Consider the following 21,818-nt stretch of genomic DNA (forward strand, 5'->3'; position numbering starts at 1 on the left):
TAATACTCTGTGACGCAAGCTATCATGGAACCGGTTTTGTGCTCATGGTTGAAGACTATGTGAAGACTGACAACAAAGGTGAAATGAAAACGTATGCACCAGTGTCTTTTGGTTCAAGACTCTTCAATACAGCACAACTGAAGTTCTCCATATACTACAAAGAGTTCTTAGCTCTATATTTTGCTCTCGATCATTTCTCTCATTTCATTTGGGGATCATCCAAACCAGTGATAATACTGACTGATAATCGGAGCCTGACACAGTTTTTTCAAGCAAAAACCATTCCACCATCAGTTTGGAATTTCTTGGATCGAGTCATGGCATTTAACATCATCATCGCGCATATACCTGGAAAAGCAAATTATGCAGCAGATTTTCTCTCACGAATGCAAACAGACCCATCAGCTTCTCTCTCCCTGAAACTGACGGACAAAATTCCGGTACGAGAGATCCAAATCGACACGACAGCTAAAGTACCTGATGCATCTCTCAACCTGATCCAACCAATGGAGGAGATCTTTCCCGAAAAGAAGAAACTTGACGATAATCTGAGAACACAATTGATTGAACTAGGACTCTATGAAAACGTTATGCGAGAGCTCAACACGCAAGACGATAGCGATACTATTCAACCACAAAACTTCGTCCGACTATCAGGACCATTAATTGCCGCAGTTGGATATCCCGATCCTGCTGACATTTTTCATGACCTGAATTTGAGTCATGAAGTTCTCAATCTGAAAAATGAACAAGAAAAGGATCCTGATATCGAAGATGTGAAGAACTGGATACGGAACGAACAAGTTCCAAACCTCACGTACGAAAACAGTCGAAAGAAGAAATATGCGAAGCAATTTAATCGACTCATACTTGAAAACGACGTTCTGTACCGAAACTTCTTCGATGACACAGGAAAGGTGAAGTATAAACAATACTGCCTACCTAAACATCGTTGGAAAGAAGTTGTGTATCGACTCCACAACTCGCCAACTGGCGGACATCTTGGAATGACAAGGACATCAGAAGAGTTTAGAAAACGATTTTACCTTCCCGGCTTCACTGAATTTCTGAAAAATACGATTAAAAATTGCCTGACGTGTCTGCAACTCAAACAAGCAACGGCAAAGCACCAGATTCCACCATTACAACCAATTTCATCATTGCAATGTTTCCCAGGCGATATGATGCAAATTGATATAGTTGGACCAATGAAGTCACCAGTCTACAAGTTTGTTCTCACTGGAATCGATGTATTCTCGAAATACTTGTTTGCAGCACCATTGACGAATGCTAGCGCTGATACTGTTGCAAGAGAACTTACAAAGATGTTCTTTGTTCATAGTTATATCCCGAAGAAGATTCTAGCTGATCTTGGAAAGACATTTACTTCAGAACTGATGCACGAATTGACGACATTGCTCGAAATTCAACTTAACCATGCCACACTAAAACACCCGCAGACTATCGGTCTTGTCGAACGATCTCATGGACCACTTAAACGAATCCTAAAGCTGAACACTAATGAACAATGGTCGGACTGGCACAAATATGTCCCATTGGCAACATTTATCCACAATACTTCATACTCTTCATCAATTGGATGCTGCCCAAGCTCAATTTTCCATGGAAGAGAACCGACAAAACCACTTGATCTCCGCTTCTCAACGAAAGCAATTGAAACAGTAACAGCTGAATCTGATTTTGTCACGGCAATGCAAGATGCGATGTTAGAAAAGTTCAAAGAAACGAAAAAGAACTTAATTTCAGCTTACCATAAATACCGAGGATATTACGATCAAAAAGCACTTGCCCAGCCACTGAAACAGCATTCATTTTGTTTATTATTAAATCCTCTGTTGACAACACAATCAGATTTTGGGAGCAAATCAATGCAAGTCTGGATACCATTGTACAGAGTTGAAAAAGTATTGACAAATTCAAACTACATCATTCGTAAAATGGGAACTAATTTCACACAATGCGTACACCGGATTCGTCTCAGACCTGTTATTCCACAGCATCAACCAGAAGATCTCGAGACTATTGATCCAAGCAAATTTGAAACGGATCCCTCACTTGGTAAATACCGAAGTGAACCAGGACTCTTCGACGATTCTTTGCCCAAACTCTTAGACGACATCCAACCCGCAACCGGTGGACGAAGCAACCTTCCCGATGCACCTGCTCGAATCCGACTGTCAGTACCTCTTGGAGGACCCGCAGCAGCCCCAATCGCTCCTGCAGCAGTCCCAATTCCCGCAGCAGCACCAATAGTTGCACCATTGCCTCTGGTACCGCTACCAATAGCAGCACCGCCGCTACCAGCACTTCCACCGGACCCAGATCCAGAACCCTTAGCTCCACCTGAGTTTGAATACAACGATGAACTAAATAACGACGAACGAATGAACGAGACAGCGGTTACAATGCCTACTACAGTTAATCTCGAAAACGATGGACAAAACATGGCCCAAGAAACATCGCGAACGAAGCGCAAAGCAGCAGTCGAAGCGCGAGACAAAATATTTTGCCAAACGCGCTTCAGCAACGATGTGAGATACCATCCAATACCCAGCCGCCCAAAACAACCGCGAAAGTATGGACTCCGAACCGTTGACGGACACGAAGTGGCCCCAGTTACATTCATTCCACGATCAACGCAGAAGGACAATAAAGCAAATATACGAAAGAAAGCGGAGGAGGCGAATGAAGACTTTCCTCCACGAGAGGCGAAAAGGAACATTATTAAGGACAGCGTGAAGCGAGCGAAACAAATGACTAAACGAAAAGATGGGCCCAGCAGCAGCAAAGATTCGGTAAATGCAATATATGAACCAAATATCTTTGTGGGATCAGGGGATGTTTTACAATTCCCTGGCTCTATAGCTCACTGCGTCTCAAGTGACTTTCAAATGGCAAAAGGAGTAGCACAGCAGATCAGCAGTGCCTACCCATGCATCAAACCAACCCTAAAAAGCATTGAAACACCGATAGTTGGATCATCAGTTTCAGTTTCTTTGCCTTGGGAAAACAAATCAATTTTTAATTTAGTCACTAAACCACAATTTTTTGACAAGCCAACATACTACGATTTGTCAAGAAGCCTCAACTGCATGAAGAAACAGCTAATCGAACAAGGAATCAAACAAATCGCTCTTCCCAAGATAGGATGTGGACTTGATAAACTACGAGAAAATACGGTTTTTAACATAATCTTCGAAATCTTCCGAAAAACAGACATCAAAGTCTTCATATACGTCTGACAACAATATCGACCCCCTCAATCATCATCATATGACCCCAAATGACGCTGCAGAAGCGCAGCGCAGGAGGAAATGTATAGAACTCGAGATATCAAAAAACACCTCAACCTCCCATGTATTAAGATCACGAATAAAAAAGTTTCGAGCACCCCGACAACTCAGTGATCGGATCTCGAAAATTTTGACACCAGTGAGCTCTGTAGCACCAATGAGGAGCCTGCAGAAGCGCAGCGCAGGAGGAAATGTATAGAACTCGAGATATCAAAAAACACCTCAACCTCCCATGTATTAAGATCACGAATAAAAAAGTTTCGAGCACCCCGACAACTCAATGATCGGATCTCGAAAATTTTGACACCAGTGAGCTCTGTAGCACCAATGAGGAGCCTGCAGAAGCGCAGCGCAGGAGGAAATGTATAGAACTCGAGATATCAAAAAACACCTCAACCTCCCATGTATTAAGATCACGAATAAAAAAGTTTCGAGCACCCCGACAACTCAGTGATCGAATCTCAAAAATTTTGACACCAGTGAGCTCTCTAGCACCAATGAGGAGGATCCTGAAGCCCGGCGGAGGAGGAATTGTTTAAAAGCCGAGATCTCAAAAATCACCCTCTCCGGCCATGTATTAAGATGGGGAATCAAAAATTCTCACGTCCCCCATCAAACTTCTGAATGGATTTTGAAAATTTCACTACCAATGATCCCAAGACCACCAATAAGGAGGCTCCAGAAGCTCGGCGGAGGAGGAAATGTGTACATCTCGAGATACGAAAAATCACCCTCACCGCCCATGTTTAAGCATTACGAATAAAAAAGTTTTTCGTCCCCCATCAACGAGTCGAAGGAAATTCAAAAATTTTGGGCTCATTAATCTTCAAATCACCAATGACGAACAGGCACGAAGTTGTTCCACTACCAGACCAAAATTTGATGACATACATCAATTCTCAACATTCCCATGTATTAGTATAGGAAAAACAAGAAAAATAACTTTCGAGGGATATCTTTGCAGAAATGCGGAAAGAAAACACTCAAATGTGCCAGCAAAGATCCAACGGAATTGTTAGGACAACCTCGAAAGTTTACAAGCATTGCTGAAAAACAACACGCGAACTTTAAAAGCTAATTAGAACATCATAAATATCAACAAATTTGATGAAAAACTGAAATTCATCAATTTTAATTCTAACTGATGCCAAATTTTGCTCAGGCGAACCAGCAAAATGCCTGAATCGCCTATACGAGTGATTTACAACGTCTGTAGAAAACACGACGACAGACCACAAAAGCCAGATTCAGCACAAAAAGACGTTGATTGCGACAAAATGCAAAACCTTCGTCGAAATAGTGGAAATCTGACAACAATCAAGGAAGCTTATCGCCTTCATTCAGGGAGTAAGGCCAACTAAGGCACAACACGCCTAATGGAAGAAGAAACGATGACTCCTGAGAACACAATCTGAAAAACCAAGTTCAACTTTTACGCACGTACACCAGAGTACAAATTGCTTTCCTAGTTGCAAACTTCAACAAAAAAGTGAATAATTCGACAAAACAGATAACTGTGAAATTGTTGGAAATCTATTCGCAATTGAAGAGGCCATGAAAAGAATGAAGTCACCTCATTTGAAAAAGCAACAACCAATTCGGGCACCAATGGAACAAAAGAAATGACTAGCAACCAACAAAGAAAGAAGATAAAAACAACGAAGCGACGAACAACAATCGTCTGCTACACGACACTACAGTACTTGCACCGCAAACTTAGTTATAGTTGACAACTGAACCTATTTTGCTATCATACACTTGATTCATTCATCTATCATTTAACTCCCATAACCCGACTCAATGTGGCTTTCTTTCCCCTTTTAAATATTTCCCATTTAAACTCAACTCACTTTTATTTCAAATTATTTAAATCGAAGTGATAATGTGTGCTTTTAAATGAGTGCTTAATTAAAGCTCGTTATAACGTGATACATAATAAACAATTTCCTTGTAGCAGTATATATTTTGTCAATTTGATTATAAGTTTTAAACTGAATTATTTTAACTGTAAACAGTCAAAAACTCAAAACCACCCGGGAAGATTTCTTCTTGTGAGGTAGTGTGACATCACTACATGACGTCATGCATTCTTATGCTATAATAGATAACATAATTAACCTTTTTAATGAAATGAAGTTCATACATTTATATTTATTTAACTATGTAAATATTGATGGTAATTAATACCAACCAGAGGAGATTTAGACAGAGCTACTAATCAATTGGGTAGACTTGAAGAGAATAAAATATTAGAATCATGCTCTAACTTGCGCCGATCGACTAGCGATATTCCAGAAGTTAAGAACCGAATCCTGCGTCCTTAAAAGCAAGATAAGTCTTAACCGCTCGAGACATATAAATTATGGAAACAATCAATAACAATCGATAGCCAGTAGCGCTAATTAATATTCGAACAGCTTACAACATTATCATTAAACGACGATATAGCTGTCCACAGCCATCCGAAGGGACAATATATCACAATCATCATCTTCTCAAGCGTAAAACAGTTGAATGAACATTCCCATATCACAATATTGGCCAATAAATCTTCTAGGTTTTGGTTTTTCTAAATTGTGGTTCAAATTTAGTTCAAAATTTAAGGTGGTCGACTGATGATCAAACTGGGAGACAAAGAACTGGATTACCATCAGGACTTCCGTTTCTACATGACTACTAAACTGGCCAACCCTCACTACAGTCCAGAGATATCGACCAAAGCGGCCATAGTGAACTTCGCCGTGAAGGAACAGGGCTTAGAAGCACAGCTGTTGGGTAACGCAACCTTTCATTCTTTCTAGAAGCTTTACCTGTAAGATTCAAAACTATCTTCAGGTCTGCTATAGCACGTTATTTGTGAAACTCAAGTCGAATTCGCTATGATTTAATTAATTTCAGGGAGAGCACCCTTATGCTTAACTCAATAGTTGACATTCTGCGTCCGCGGTGAATGCTTTCCTAATCATTTTCTTGTAGAAACAAGAGCAATTTTTTCACCAGATATGTTTTTTGAATTTGACTAAACCAGCGAAAGTTTTAACAAACAGAGAATGGGTAGGGTACATAAACCAGCCAAAAGTTGCGCATTGCTTGACATTTGCATGATTTTCTCAACTGTAATTGTTAACATAGTTGTTAACATAACTACAGTATTGCTCAACTGCCCTTTGTTTTTGGCCGGATTATATGGTAGCCTGTTTATAGTTCGGCTGGCATGCACATCAACCTATAGTTCTTACCTAGTAAAATTGATGCTCCTGCGAGTTAAAAGTTCGTATCAAATAGCTTAGTACATAGGTTGTACAAGTGATGAAGTTTTTTTGATGGAACACGCACACATACAAAAGAGTTCACTTCAATCTTCAGGTATCGTGGTGCGGAAAGAGAGGCCAGAGCTGGAGGAGCAGAAGGACACCCTCGTGTTGAACATCGCAGGCGGCAAGAATAAGTTGGTGGAGCTGGAGAACGAGATCCTACGGTGAGCTTATGACATCTCTGTAGAATATCATCGCTCCTGATCATCCTCTTCCAATGAACCTATTATACTATCTGCCGGGTCCATAGATAATACAATTGGTTCTCGCATCAAATATCCAGTTATTGAAGCTGATATTTTTTATATCCTTTTCTTTGAAGAGTTGAAATTGTTTTTCAGACAAGCGCAGTTTTAATTAATGAATAGTTTATGGATTCTCTAAACATGACCCAAGAGTTTTTTTCAGACTCCTGAACGAGGCACAGGGATCTCTGTTAGACGATGAACAGCTGGTGAACACTCTGCAGCAAAGTAAGATTACATCACAGGAGGTCACTGAGTCCCTGGTGATATCAGAGGAGACTGAGAAGAAAATCGACGCCGCCCGAGACGTCAGTTTCTTTTGCATAATGATCGTCGTCATCATTTTTATGCACTCAAACTTTTTTGGCCCTAGATTGTTACTGGAATTCAGATACCATGTGGGAGTATCTCTTTGTAGGCTGCTTATTTCAACACATAATTTTCTGATGTTGAGTTGTTCTATTTTTCTGTTTTCCGGTAGGGCTACAAACCGTGTGCGCAGCGTGCTTCCATTCTGTTTTTCGTGTTGAATGACATGGGAAGGATAGACCCCATGTACCAGTTCTCTCTAGATGCATACATAGATCTGTTCAATCTCTCCATAGACAGGTGTACAAAGAGTCCCAGACTAGAAGAGAGGATCACCAAACTGAACGACTTCCACACATATGCAGTGTATAGGTAATTAATTAAGCGGGCAATATTGGCTTCTATCCACGTGAATTATTTAATAGAACCCAGAGTGTCCAATTGGTTTTTTTTAAGAAACAGCTTAGCTCTATTTTGAAAGTCTTCCAAAAAGGTCATCTCATTATTTTCAGCCAAAAAGAAAGCGTCGGTTGCAGATTTTTTTTGAAATCAAATATGATCATTCTTGGGTTTCTGCAGCGTTTGAAAAATGGAAATATATGACTGACCTGAAACAATGTTCACAAATTTGAATTTAACCTCGGGAATCAGCTTATGACAGCTTACGCCTCTTCTTCTCTGGAACTTCGACTTTTTGTACAACTAATATAATTCTTTCATTCGGTAATACTTGAAGACCAATAGATCACCTGAAAAATTTGAAAGTTTATCTTAAATGTACATCCAAATCTTTTCTGTTTAGATACACTTGTCGAGGTCTCTTCGAGAGACACAAGCTGTTGTTCTCGTTCCAAATGTGTGCCAAGATCCTGGAAGCTGCCCAGAAACTGAATCTTGACGAGTACCAGTTCTTCCTCAAGGGCGGAATTGTAAGTATCCTTATTCGCGTTTTTTCTCAAAATAGAGCCGAGCCGCTTGATAAGCAAATTTGTTATTTTCGATTTTTTAAAAGGAAACTTGGAAACGAAAAACAATGAGTGATCTATACGGAAACCACGCTATTGTCCAATTTTCTATGCTTTTAACAGGAAGTAGATTATAAGTTTAACAAGACTGCTCGTATATCAGGGCAAAGCCCTGAATGTTCCGACTATGCCCCTTAATCTCTATTGAATAGTTTTTGGGAAAAGAAAATACTAAAAACCTATAATATTTGGACAATATCAAAGATGAAGTGTAAAAATTTGAGTCGTACGAAATTAATACGATTGATTAGCTATAGCCTCAGTTCAATTTGGAACGATTTTGTTGTGCGGGATAGTTTGCCACGCATAAATAATGCGCGCTACGCTTTCAACATTATGAATAAAGTTTTCGAATCGCACATAAATTAGTCCAGAGCATGGCCAAGTTGGCAATTTTCAAACTCCCAGAATTTGGCAAAAAAAATGATCGGAGGTAAAATATCTTTTTACATTTGATTTCAGGGAACTGATATCTTCAATGGGATTTAAAATATCTTTGTTAACAACTGTTATTTCGATCGCCGAAAATTGACTGAATAAAAAAACCACTAAATATTTCGTTTTCTTCGAAAGTCGGAACAATAAAATTGACAAAAAATACCAGTTAAATAAAATACTAAAAAATATTCAAGAAAATTTTCTCAAAATAGTGTAGTTGAAAGTTTAGTATACTGATAAGAAGCTAAGTCTGTTTCTCTTCAAGTTTTTTTTCAAAAAGAAACCACATTTTTTCTAAAATAATTTTGTAGTAAGGTTCTGCTAGTTTTTTACCTTTTACATTTGAGATATTTTTTGCAGTTTGCTTTTTACTAATCTCAAGGGTAACAAAAACTAAATTGACGGCTGAGAATGCCTAGAGGACAATTTATCAGCACAATTTATTGGTGGCAGGACAATCTACCCTATTCCAAACTACCCTATACCATTCTACCCTATGCCATTATACCCTACATACCAATCTACCCTATACCAATCTACCCTATACTAATCTACCCTATACTAATCTGCCCTATATACCATAATGAGTGCAGAAAATGAAACAGCCATTTCACAGACTCCACGAAAACACCGAGCCTCACCGCATTCTCCTCGATTTTGAACGTGCAGCACTGAACGCTTTCGCTAGTCACCATACCGGAGCGTTGCTGAAAGGCTGCTATTTTCATTTATGTCAAGCGTTCAACCGGAAAATAAACGAAGTGGGCCTGAAGCAACTGTACGAAACTAATTATGATCTCAATTTGTCATTGCGCTTAATTCCAGCTCTAAGTTTCGTACCAGTTGAAATGGTCAATGCTGCTTTTGACTTGGTCATTGAGGAAATCGAAAACGTGTCGGACAAATTTGATCTTGACGACAATATCACTCAAAAACTTCAACCGCCTTGGCCTGGTACTGGGGGGTCTACCCCTCCTTTTGTGATCAACTAGTCAAACCCTCAGTAATTTTCGAATTTCATTCAAAATTTGACTTCTTGGTGATTTGATCTTTCGAGCTTTTGATTTTCAAACACAGGCATTATCCGCTACGCTATGTCGACTTGATGTGATATGACTTTTGTTTGTTTAAGAAATAGCCGCAACGCATTTCTATAGCAACATTGGATTAAAATTTCTGTTCGTTCATGCTTTGAACTCATTTCCATTTTGAACGCGCAAGTTTTACGTTGCTTTGATATTTTATTCACGTGCGTCAATTATTCTTTGATCATAATTAATGGTTCTTTGATTTGTTCGGAAATATACTGTTTCGGATTCTTCAAGAGGATGGGGTAAGTTTCAATTGCTTTAATTATAGGGTAGAATGGTATAGGGTAGATTGGTATAGGGTAGGTTGGTATGTAGGATAGAATAGTATAGGGTAGATTAGCATAGGGTAGATTGGAATAGGGTAGAATGTCATGGAAACAATTTATTGTTCCGACCATTGAAAATGGGAGGAACTGTGTATTCGGATGTGTTTTAGTTTTTTTCTTTTTTTTTCCACTCAAAATAAATGCATTGGGTCTAGTGATATATCATATCAAAAAATTCTCCCAGTGTCGAGAAAAACTGGCTGACATTTTTTATTTTTAGCTCAATTCCGAGCAAAAACCGCGATCGAGTAACGTTCGTTATATGGAAGTTAACTATTTATTTTTATAATTTTCGGCGCACAAAACCTAATTTTAATATCAAGAAAACTAGTTTTGGATGTTTCTTTCAGCGCTTATTTGTCAATAGAGATTTTCAAAAGAAAATTTTATCTCTTCTTTCGCTTTTTTTATTATTCATTTTTTGATAACAAATTTTGTTGGTCATGCCTAATTCACTGATTCTCTACGCGATCGCATAGTTCTCGAATCACAGCTCCCACTAAAAACAACACTAATTTGAAGAAAATAAAAAATCTATTTTTTATTCTGTTTTTGTTCTGCAGGTGCTTGACCGTGAGGAGCAAATGGACAACCCATGTAGCCAGTGGCTCACAGACTCCAACTGGGACAACATCACAGAGTTGGACAAACTGGCCAACTTCCACGGGGTCATCACCTCCTTCGAACAGTACCCCAGAGACTGGTCCATCTGGTACACCAGCGCCGAACCAGAAAAGGTCATTCAGCTTTAGTACTCAAAGCAGTGAAATAAGTTTTTGCTTCTTGTTTTGAAAGCATTTTTGTTGCTTTAACATACTTTTGCTCTGTCGAAAATTATTAAGTTGGTCGTCTAGTCGATAACGGTTTATATTAAAGCCCTTCCAATCGTGATTTGGATTTCAAACATATTCTTTTTTAAAAAAAAGTTCGCTCCATGTTGAAAAAATGTAAGTTTTCGCTTTTCGGACTTAATTTTGGTGAAAATGAACAAGTTTTCACTTAAAATCATGAACCATTGAATAATTTTTTTCTGGAACGAATTATTTCAATTACTTTTTCCTAAACATTTGAGGGATTGAATATTTCGTCTCAAATCTATACTTTAATCTGTGGATGTATCGTCTCACTTTGAAAAAAAAACGCTGAAAAGTTTCTTTGAAAAAATTCTGAAAAGATGGTCTTCGAAAATTTATTTGGTTTTTTTTTGCAGGCTGTTCTACCTGGTGAGTGGGAGGACTCATGCAATGAACTGCAGAGAATGATCATCGTGAGATCTCTGAGACAAGACAGAGTGTCATTCTGTGCCACAACATTCATTCAGAACAATTTGGGATCACGGTAATTTTGTTTAGTTTTTATTGAATTTTTCCATCAAAATTTGTCATTATAGTTACTTTATGTCAGTTTTTGTGTCGCCATTGATAGTTTTAAGTCTGGGTATAATTAAATGTCAAAATATATATTATCTCTGCTGATATAATGAAGAAATAGATTTGTATTAGCAAGATATCTCTTATATGGGTGTTTTGATCGGATTTCATTTTTTTAAATATTGTTCAAGATTTGTGGAACCTCCAGTGCTGGACATGGCTCAAGTGTGGGATGACTCCAGTACAAAAACACCCCTAATTTTTGTCCTATCGCCAGGAGTGGACCCCACTGGGAACCTGTTGGCTCTGGCCAGTCAGAAGAACATGGACGCCCGATTCCACGCCCTGTCTCTGGGTCAAGGTCAAGCACCCATTGCGACCCGAATGATCAAAGAGGGGGTCAAAGAAGGCAACTGGGTCTTCCTGGCTAATTGCCACTTGTCTCTGAGCTGGATGCCACAGCTGGACAAATTGGTAGAGCAACTGCAAATTGAAGAGACTCACAAAGATTTCAGACTGTGGCTCAGCTCTAGTCCTAATCCGGACTTCCCTATTGCGATTCTGCAGTCGGGTCTCAAAATGACCACAGAGCCTCCTAAGGTACTGCTATCGATCTATTCATCTTGGATCATATATTTATTTTTCAAGCATGAAATGAACATCAAAAGATATGAACATCAGCTCTTTGCGGAGAACAGCTGTTGTTCCCCAGCTTAGGAACTACCTGTTATTTTTGAATTATTTTTCCGGGCTGAGAACTATTGTCACACTTGCAGGCAACAAGCACGGATCATGGTTTAGATTTAAAAGTTAGCAAGTTTTTAACTAATTGATAGCTGTTATTTTTGATGTAAAAAACAACAGTTATAAAAAGCAGGGATTTTGATTGTAAAATAACAACAGTTATTTTGATATAAAATAACAACAGTTATAAGAAGCTGGTACTTTGATTGTATCTAATTTTAAAAAAAGCATGAAGAAGTGTGCTATGAAACGAGTTTGGCATAGTTAGAACTCCGTTGATTTGCAGGGTCTGAAGGCGAATCTGAAGCGTCTCTACGGACTCATCACAGACGACCAGTTCCACAAGTGTCAGATGCAGAGCAAGTATAAGAAGCTCCTCTTCAGTCTCTGCTTCTTCCACTCTGTCCTGATTGAGAGGAGGAAGTTCAGACAGCTGGGATGGAATGTGTTCTACGGATTCAACGACTCAGACTTTGAGGCAAGTGATTTTGTGCCATCATTGTCATAGTGTGTAATGCTTAGCGTCCATTTAAAATCTCAGGCCTGGAGTTATTAATTTGAATTTAGCCATGATCTCAATTTTTATCACGAAAAGGTTATGTAGCATTATTGTATATGAAAATTCTTACCCTCTGATTATCTTTGAAGGCCTTCAATTTAGAAAAAAAATACTACTATCAAAAAATAGACAAATGGTTTTTGAAATAAATAGAAAGTTATATCAAGCATAAAACAAATCTGTAAGTTCTAACACGGAGTTGAAACTCCGTGTTAAATGTTGTATCGCTTCGCACCATTTGCGATACAAATATGAATGAATATGAAAATTAAACGAAAAAAAAATTCGAAAATTCGTTTTTGTCAATGAAATTTGCAACAAAAGCCTGAAATAACCGGAACAAAGTTGCCTGCACCACTAGACTCTACAAAGAAGGTTATGAAAGCTATACAGAAACCAAGTTGTCAAAAAAGTCGTTTCTGCGGAACTAAGCGAACAAAAATAAGCGGAAAGACAATACCTCTACGCCAGATGCGCCGAATGGTTGATTGGATTTGATTTTATTATTACCAAACGGTAACAAAGTTGAAAAACCTGAGCAGAAACCCTTCATGTATATTCAAAATGTTACGTCCTTTTCCCCTCAGAGCACATAAACGTGCACAAAAACTTTTTTGAACGTGACGACGCAATAAAAGCCCACCAAGTCGATAATAATTGAGCCGAAATTTTTTAAGCTGTTAAAAAAGACAAAAAATTTTTTAAACAAATTGAGCTGGTAAAACTACAACCAAAATGAAAAGAAAATTTGGCCGGATTTTTGAAATGCTAAAAACAACCGCAGTGAAAATAGGTTACAGCTAAAATAAACAATTCTTAAATGGGGCAACTAAGCCGACAAACCAGATGCAGACACATAATAGGTCGAAATTTTTTTTGAACCGGAACATTTACCGGTTGAAAAAAACTGGTCCTGGTTAAGTTTGAACCCAGGTCCTTCGTCGTCCCAGGCTAATTCGTTACCATCAGTCTAAATGTGCGATAGACAATACAGAGTTTGAATTCGTTATGAACCAAGGTACCACCAGGAGCCAGGAGTCCAATGAGTCCTGTGGACAAAGTTAATTACGGGGGGGAAAGTCTAGTACCCGGTTGCAATACCCTTGCTATCGCAAGGGTAATCATCATTCAATGAATTGGTTTTAAGTTATATTTACGCAAGCAAGCTGTAGCGAGCGTAGTGTAATAGTACGAGTATTATTTCAATTCCAACATTGTACGAAATTTTACATCAAATTTTACATGTAAGTTTAATTACAAAAAAGGGTGCAGAGACATTTGTGCCTCAGAAAATAGTTGAGCCACAAATTTCTGGGCACATTTTTTTTCCTTAACAAAGATGTATATTAATACCTTCTGCGCAATTTTAGGTGTCTGAGAACTTGTTGTGCATCTACTTGGACGAGTACAAGGACGACACCCCCTGGGACACTCTGAAGTACCTTATTGCAGGAGTGAACTACGGTGGTCACGTGACTGATGACTGGGACAGGAGACTGCTGACCACCTACATCAACGACTACTTCACTCCAGACGCAATAGAAGTCCCATTCTTCAAGTGAGTCTGACACCCCCACCCTCATCCTCCATAAGGGGGGTTTTATGCAGTTACTTGAGTCTAATTTGGAATATTCGGCCAATCAGAATTGAGTACTAAACCCACATCACTAAACAAATTTAATCCAAATTAAATCGAGAGGGGAGAGAATTATTTGTCTCTTGAGGTGGGCGAATGTTTAACTTAGTCGATGCAATTCATTACACGCATTAAGAAGCAGTCTGCAATTTTGGACTTGTAAGACATTAGGGATCTTAGAATGGCGAAAATTATGCTTTATAGGTACCTTTTTTCCCAATTTTCAAGCATAAAATTTTGTTAGGCTTTCGTCGCTTCCCACTTACATCATCCCTCGAGACGGAACTAAAAATTGGTATGCCGAGGAGATCAATCGGCTGCCGACCATGGACCATCCCGAGGCATTCGGGCAACATCCGAACGCCGACATCGCCTCCCAGATCACAGAGACCCGAACCCTTCTCGAGACCCTGTTGTCACTGCAACCCCAGGTTTCAGCTGGCGCCGGAGGCCAGACGGTTGAGGACAAGGTGCTCCAGTTAGCTGGAGATGTGCTGTCTAAAGTGCCAGATCCACTGGACTACGACGGAACTGCGAAGATCTTGAAAGACGATCTCAGTCCAGTTAATGTCGTCCTTCTCCAAGAGGTCCTTAAAAAAATTATTATTTCGCAAAATGCAACCTGTCTAAATAAGGACAGATCTTTTTTATATTATTTTCCCATATTGCCATTTTTCGGTGATAAAATGGTCTCTTCTCAATGATTGAATCGCTGGTTACAATTTTGGTCTTTCACGCTTGCATCTCTTGCAATAATCTAAACTGATTCGGCTTTTTGCGTGTCTTTAGATAGCGTAACTACACCGAGCAAGATTAAATTATGCATTTCGAGAACTTTTGGTCTAAATAAAGACGTCGAAATAAATGATAATAACTATAAAAGGAAAATGCCAACGTCGATTAAGTCAAATTAGAAAAATATTATATTGTTTGAAGACTCGAGAGAATAACGTATTCAAGTATTTGCCCAATGTCATCACTTTGAATTAGATTAATTGAGTTCCATCGTCGTGTTATCTGTACTCCTAACGTGTAACTTGATCGCCTTTTACTATCGAGTTCCGGGAGCTCAGAAAGCAAATTCTGTATCTTTTTCTGAACCCAGCTGCTAAGGCGGCTGGGTAACAATTACTGGGAACTTCGATCTTCTCGTGAAATTGGGATTGTTCTGTTGTCACATGTAGATCCAGCGATACAACTCTCTGCTGAAGCAGATCAAGAGTTCCCTCGTGGACCTGCAAAAGGGCATCCAGGGTCTGGTGGTGATGTCTAGTGACCTAGAGGAGGTGTTCAGCTGCATCAACGAGGCCAGAGTACCCCCTCAATGGGCCAAGGTAAGAACGGATTAGGTTCAAGGTCACATTCAAATTTCCCAAAACATGACGCAATGATGCTCGAGTATATTTGTGATGGCTGCCCAATTGTACTAGACTGGGGTCGTCTTCAGTTATACCCTCCCTCCCCCCCCGTCCTAAATAATGAAAAATGAAACACAAAATTGGATTGATATTGCTACGAAACACAAGGCTGATATCCAGAGCCTTGAATCAACTCGGAAAATTGTAAAAGTGAGGAAATAAACGGCAATTCAGAACGCATTTGGACTCTTATTTGTAAATTTTTTGTGAAGAAATTGGCAAAAAAAACTGGGAAAAGGACTTTTTGTAGCTAAATTAACTGAAGTTGCTTCATTTTTTCCGGCGCCATTTTGATAGTCACCTTTTTCTTGTAACAATGATCCAATTTTGTTTTGAAACTTTTCATCTCGTCTTTTCATCATTTACGGATATAACCAAAAAGGCCCCTCTGTTAAGTAACCTTCTAGTTCAATGTATATTCAGATTTTTTTTCAGGTTAAATTATCCGGACCAAAAGAATAAATTCCGAAAGATAAAACACATGTTTCTCAAATTGGGTTAATTTTAGTCATAAAATGTAAAATGACGAACACAAGAATTGTTTAGAATTTTACCAGTTTTAATATGGTGCAATTTGTTGTGCGAAATTCGAAATCAAAATTTCACCATAAAAGTTTTTTTGGCTCACTTTTTTGATGGAAAGTAACACGAAAACTAGTAAGTCAATTCAAAAATACTAGGTTATAAGAAAATCCCTCAGCAAATTTTGAAAAATAAACATGTCTGAAAACTCCATCACGAAGAATAAACTATGCTGGATTAACATGATAACTAACTTTTTTGTCCATTCAGGCCTACCCGACGTTGAAGCCTTTGGGTTCGTGGACTCGTGACCTGATCCAGCGGGTGGATTTCTACGAGAAGTGGTGTTCAACCGCCAAGCCCCCCTCCATCTTCTGGCTGGCCGCCTTCACCTTCCCCACTGGATTCCTCACTGCCTTACTCCAGACAGCCGCCAGACAGAACAACGTGAGTCATATTATGATGGTTTTGCGAGTTGTCTTCGAAATTTGAAGCACAGCAAGCTCCCGCTACTTTGCCAATGTTGCGTTTTATCCGTATTAAGAGTCGATGAAAATATCAGACTCCTTATTGGCCGTGGTGATGATTTATTTCAGGAAAAGATTTAAATTCAGGCTCAAATTTACTTTTTCGCGGTTTGGCTTTTGAAAAACACGATCGACTTCTGGTATCGGAAATGGAACTTAATTTTCAGATTTCTCAGCGAAATAAAAATTTACCCATTGATCCAGTTTTCTCAAGTTGGGTTAATTTTATCGAAAAAAAGCCATCATAAGCTGTTTTAGAAATTCAAAAAAATAATGGCCAATTGTTTTGTTTTGAAATTCGAAAGTGGTGATTTTGAATAATTCTGTTTTCCTGCGTTCATTGACTCTTTTTTCCACTGTTGGCTATGTTTATTGAATAATAAGAGTTGCCACATTCGTCAAATTTTGCGAGTTGCCTTTTGTTGCGAGTTGCCCCGGAACCTATAATAACAAGGATAGCTGCAAGTCAGAATGTTACGACCATATCCTTAAAAGAAATTACAAAATATATATTTTCTTTCAAATTACTGTTGTTTTTTGTGAGTGGTATGATGAAAGATTCTGAACTTTAGGCTCTGTCTAGAATTTTGGCTTTCTCGATAGTCATAATAAAATACGCATATTAGACAACAAATTTCATCGAAACATGACCACAAATTAACGAAAAATGCAAAAAAAAATTACAATTTGTCCATTTTTTTGCAAAGTTTTTTTGTTGCTAAAATGACGCGAAACATTTCGAAAACTATGTCTTCAGGGCTTGAATAGAAGTGCGCGGCTTATCCTTCTATGAAAAGCCTACCCACTTGCTTTTTTGCTCGAAATTAGACTAAAAGTCAAAAATTTCAAACCAGTGTTCCTCGACAGTTTTTCGATGGTTGGAACAATGATTTGTTTTCAGGTTTATATAAAATTAATGAATGTCAAATTAGTGAGATCGGTATGAGGTTTTTTGTTCCTATGAGATTGTCATAAGACTTTTGGTCCGTTTTCAGACGTCTCAGACGTTTCCAGATGACAAAATGCAGCGATAAAAATTAAAAAGTTCTAATTGTGGCAAAACTGGAATATACATTAAAGATTGCAAAAACGTTGAAAGCAGTGAATATAAACATAATTCAGGCTAACGCGCGATAATTATTTTAGCAATTGAATAAACAGTTTTTTTTCTGTTTAGATCTCAGTGGACTCTCTCTCGTGGGAGTTTACTGTGTTGACCATTGATGACAGCAACATCACCGGGCCCCCCAGGGACGGTGCCTATATCAAGGTAAGTCGCTCAATTAGTACATGGAAATGAAACCAAGAACAACTATACCGGTCAGGATAAAAAAGTAATATAAAAGGTAACAAGACTGCTCGTATCAGGGCGAAGCCCTGAATGTTCCGACTGCCTTTTAAGGTTTATGGAGCAGTAATAACATTAAAAAATTAAATGGAAGAAAATAAAATGAAAATTTTTGTTTCTAAAATATGCAATTTTTATGAAAATCATCCCCACACACGCCAGATAAAGTTCAAAAGGATAGATTTCGCTGCTTGTAACTAATCAATTATGGCAAATAAGCTTCTTTCAACCAATTTGGAACGATTTCTCAGACGGATTGAATCTCCGCTTACGCGTTAATAGCGCGAAATATATCGCGCGTTAATTGTCCCAAATTGGCCAAAATGGCAATCTTTAAACTCCCATAATTTTTCGAAAAAAAATCACAGGTGAAATATGTTTTCAAATTTGAGCTCAGGACAACAATACCTTTCGAATGGAATAAAAAAATTCCGTCAAAAATGGCTAGTTAAAAAGTCGAAATTTGTCTGAAGAAAAGAAAAACCCACCCCGAGCACAAATATTCCGTTACTTTCGTATCGAAAGTCGGAACAAAAATAAGACAGTACGATGATTTGAAATTCATTAAAAAAACGATCATTTGAACTTTTTTCCCTGCAAACAAGAACAGTTTGCGATCCTTGAAGTATTTTTATTCGAAGTTGCTGTTCCAAAATATCTCTACTCGGGTAGTTTTCTCTCCAGACAAATTTCGCCGTTTAACTAGCAATTTTTAATGATTTTTTTTAATGAAGTCCGATGGATATTAATGTTTTGAACTCCAAAATTAAAAACATATTTTTGTTCTGATTTTGTTCTGCCCAATTGTTGGGTTCGAATTTTGTAAGTTTAGCCGATTTGGGAAATGTGCCATTTACAGGTTTTTCTCTTAACGCGTAGCGTGAGTTCCAAAAAATTTTTGCTCAGAAATCATCGGAAATTGAAATGAGTTGAACTAGTTTGATAGATGAGACAGGGAGACTATTTTTATGCGCGAAGGACTGAATGCACGAAAATTCACAACCAATCAACGCTTTTTAACTTGTTCAAAACAGACTGATTTTATCGCTTTTTTCTTTCGAATTTTTGAATACTGAGCTCTGATTGGTTGACAAAATTTTTGCCTGTTCGGTGTTTTGCGTTTGAGGAACTCTCCCGTTAAAAAAATATACTTTTGCACTTAAAATTGCGTGCGCGAGGTAAAAATTGCAGATACCGTAAATAGCAGTTAAAAAAGTCAGGCTTCTGCCCTGTTACCAGCAGTTTTTGTTGATACGACTTTCCGGGAAAAAAGATGATGTAGATTTTGAGCTCGGTGAGATTTTTTTCAAACAATTTTCGATGAAATTGCAGTTTTTGAAATCGCATGTTTGAACCCGGATTTTTCGATAATCTGAAATGTTTTGTTCTCAAACTCAAATGATAATTGATCTGCGACAATTTTTTGAAAAGTTATGAGGTTTTGAAAATTGTGAATTTGGCTAATATGGGACAATTATTGCGCGATGTATTTCTTGGTTTTAAAGCGTACGCGGCCATGTCCGGCATAGGGCTCAGAAGTTGTTCCAACTTGACTTGAGGCAAGCTATTTGGCGTAAGTAATACTTCCCTAGACGCTAATTACATCAGTTTTTACTTAATATAGCCTGTGGGGCCAGATTTCAAAAAAAAATTGTTTTACTTTGTTTTTTGAATTTGACCAGTTTAAAAAACAGTTTTATATACTTTAGGGAACAGTCGGAAAATTCAAGGTTTTGCCCAGATACGAGTTTTTTATTTTTGTTTGCGTGTCAAATGGAGGCACAATTTGCGATAGAATTTCTTCTGCCAAATCCGATGTAAATGTAAACTCCGAAGAATTCATGAGTATCGATCGCCCTGCAACCCGATCGATATTCATGATACTCATGAGATTGAGGGTTCAATCAAAAGAAAGAGTTAAGCTTATCACAACCGGAAAGAACAAAAATTAATGGTCCTCGGAAAATTCAATTATTTTATTTTTTGACCGTTTTTTGAACTATTTGTGTTTTTGAATAGTGACTTCTTCACTATTTGTCTCGACCGTTTTTTGAATAGTGACTTCTTCACTATTTGTCTCGAAAATTACCCTCCCAATTTTGAGTTTTTTGGTTTAATGAATAGGAATGGCTTTAAAAACTCTTCTATACATGCGGCTACGCCGAAATGTTTTTACACCAAAAAGTAATGGCCCTCGGAGAAGTCATTATGATTTTTCGAACTTTTTTTGAAACTTTTCAACTTTTTTGAAAACTACTAATCTCAAATTAGAGATTTTGGGTTCAATAAAAAGGGTTACGAGGAATTTTTTTATATAAGCGGCTGCGCCCAAGTTTTTACAAAAAGCAATGGGCCTCCGAGAATTCATATATGATTTTTTTGACCGTTTTTGAAACTTTTCTCGAAAACTACCATCTCAAATGTGAGATCTGGGGTTCAATCAAAAGAAAAGTTCAGAAAAGCTCCCCTGTATAAACTGCGATGCCCAAATTTTTGTGCAAAAAAGTTATGGCCCTCAGAAAAGTCATTGTTTTGTTTTCTTGTCCGGTTTTTGAAACTTGGTGAATCTTTTCGAAAACTACCTAACTGAATCTGATATCAAGGTTTTAATCGAGGCAACAGGTCGTGGGACGCATCCGTGCATCCGACTTAAACGGCTACGACTTAAATCTGTACGAAAATATTGTCGTTTGGGAAAACCTCAAAACCTTCACTCTTATTTTATGAGAGAAACAACTAAGGTTTTGAGTGAAGCTCAATTTTTGATTTTTTTTTGCAATTTCATCCAGCATTAGTACAACAAATTCAAAAATTATCAACGATGTACCTCCAGTTTTAGCAGAGCCACTCGTTAGTATTAAAATAAAGTTTGTTTCTGAAATTTTCATTTTCCACCAAAAAAAAATATATGATACGTTAAGGGCCGTTGGATCATTCACTTGGAACAAAAACGGCCAACGGCTGAGAAAATTGAGCAAAATGTGGTTAGTTTAAAGTTAAAAGAAGAGCACGAAATTCGTAACGGCTGACCTCAAAAAGACAATCAACTTTTTTCAAAAACCGCCCTTCAAAAAAACCTGCGCTCGCATATGCCAATGTTAAATTGTAATATTTTCATCGTTGTCTTTTTGTTTTAAAGGGACTGTACTTGGAAGGTGCAGGATGGGACAAGAAGAACTCGACCCTGGTGGAAGCAGAGCCCATGCAGCTGGTGTCTGGTATGCCCAGCATCCATTTCAAGCCAGTCGAGAACAAACGCAAGGCCGGAAAAGGTAAATGAAGACACACTAAGTACCCATGGTTTCAGGTACAAAACGGATCAGATAGATTTCGTGTTTTTAGCAAAAGGGAATTTGAAAATTTCGCCGACCTGTTTAGATTTACCGAGTTTTTGAAAAAAACTAAATTGCCCACCTTCTAGAAGTTTTTGTAGAGACAAAATTTTTTTTGAAAAGCCGGTCAAGAGTTTCTAAGGCAGCTTCTCTTGAACAATTGCAGCTTTAAAATATAATTATTATTGAAAATCAAGTTGTTTTTGAAAACTTATTTGGTTATGAAATATAATTGTTTTCAATAGCCTTTTCCGCTTTTTTTTCTTTTACTGCCTTACCGGACAGTATTTTAAGTTACGC

General features: G+C 38.1%; 1 protein-coding gene and 1 non-coding gene across 10 annotated transcripts in view; both read left to right on the forward strand.

Moving 5' to 3' along the window:
- Positions 1-21,818, forward strand: part of LOC134840715 (dynein axonemal heavy chain 2-like) — a 446,672-nt gene that overhangs the window by 423,934 nt on the left and 920 nt on the right. For all 9 annotated transcript variants that reach the window (XM_063856710.1, XM_063856711.1, XM_063856713.1 and 6 more), the window contains 15 exons: positions 5,919-6,089; positions 6,681-6,792; positions 7,037-7,181; positions 7,355-7,554; positions 7,985-8,111; positions 10,626-10,799; positions 11,273-11,400; positions 11,624-12,032; positions 12,463-12,654; positions 14,106-14,293; positions 14,616-14,958; positions 15,556-15,705; positions 16,582-16,758; positions 18,016-18,108; positions 21,326-21,458. In XM_063856710.1, the coding sequence (XP_063712780.1) occupies positions 5,919-6,089; positions 6,681-6,792; positions 7,037-7,181; positions 7,355-7,554; positions 7,985-8,111; positions 10,626-10,799; positions 11,273-11,400; positions 11,624-12,032; positions 12,463-12,654; positions 14,106-14,293; positions 14,616-14,958; positions 15,556-15,705; positions 16,582-16,758; positions 18,016-18,108; positions 21,326-21,458 (2,742 nt within the window). The remainder of the gene's footprint in view (positions 1-5,918; positions 6,090-6,680; positions 6,793-7,036; positions 7,182-7,354; positions 7,555-7,984; positions 8,112-10,625; positions 10,800-11,272; positions 11,401-11,623; positions 12,033-12,462; positions 12,655-14,105; positions 14,294-14,615; positions 14,959-15,555; positions 15,706-16,581; positions 16,759-18,015; positions 18,109-21,325; positions 21,459-21,818) is intronic.
- LOC134840780 (U5 spliceosomal RNA) lies at positions 15,381-15,494 on the forward strand. The gene has a single exon (XR_010162447.1). It is a non-coding gene; the product is annotated as a U5 spliceosomal RNA (small nuclear RNA).

The sequence above is a fragment of the Symsagittifera roscoffensis genome, chromosome 2 (genome assembly GCF_963678635.1).
Source record: "Symsagittifera roscoffensis chromosome 2, txSymRosc1.1, whole genome shotgun sequence".
NCBI lineage: Eukaryota > Metazoa > Xenacoelomorpha > Acoela > Convolutidae > Symsagittifera > Symsagittifera roscoffensis.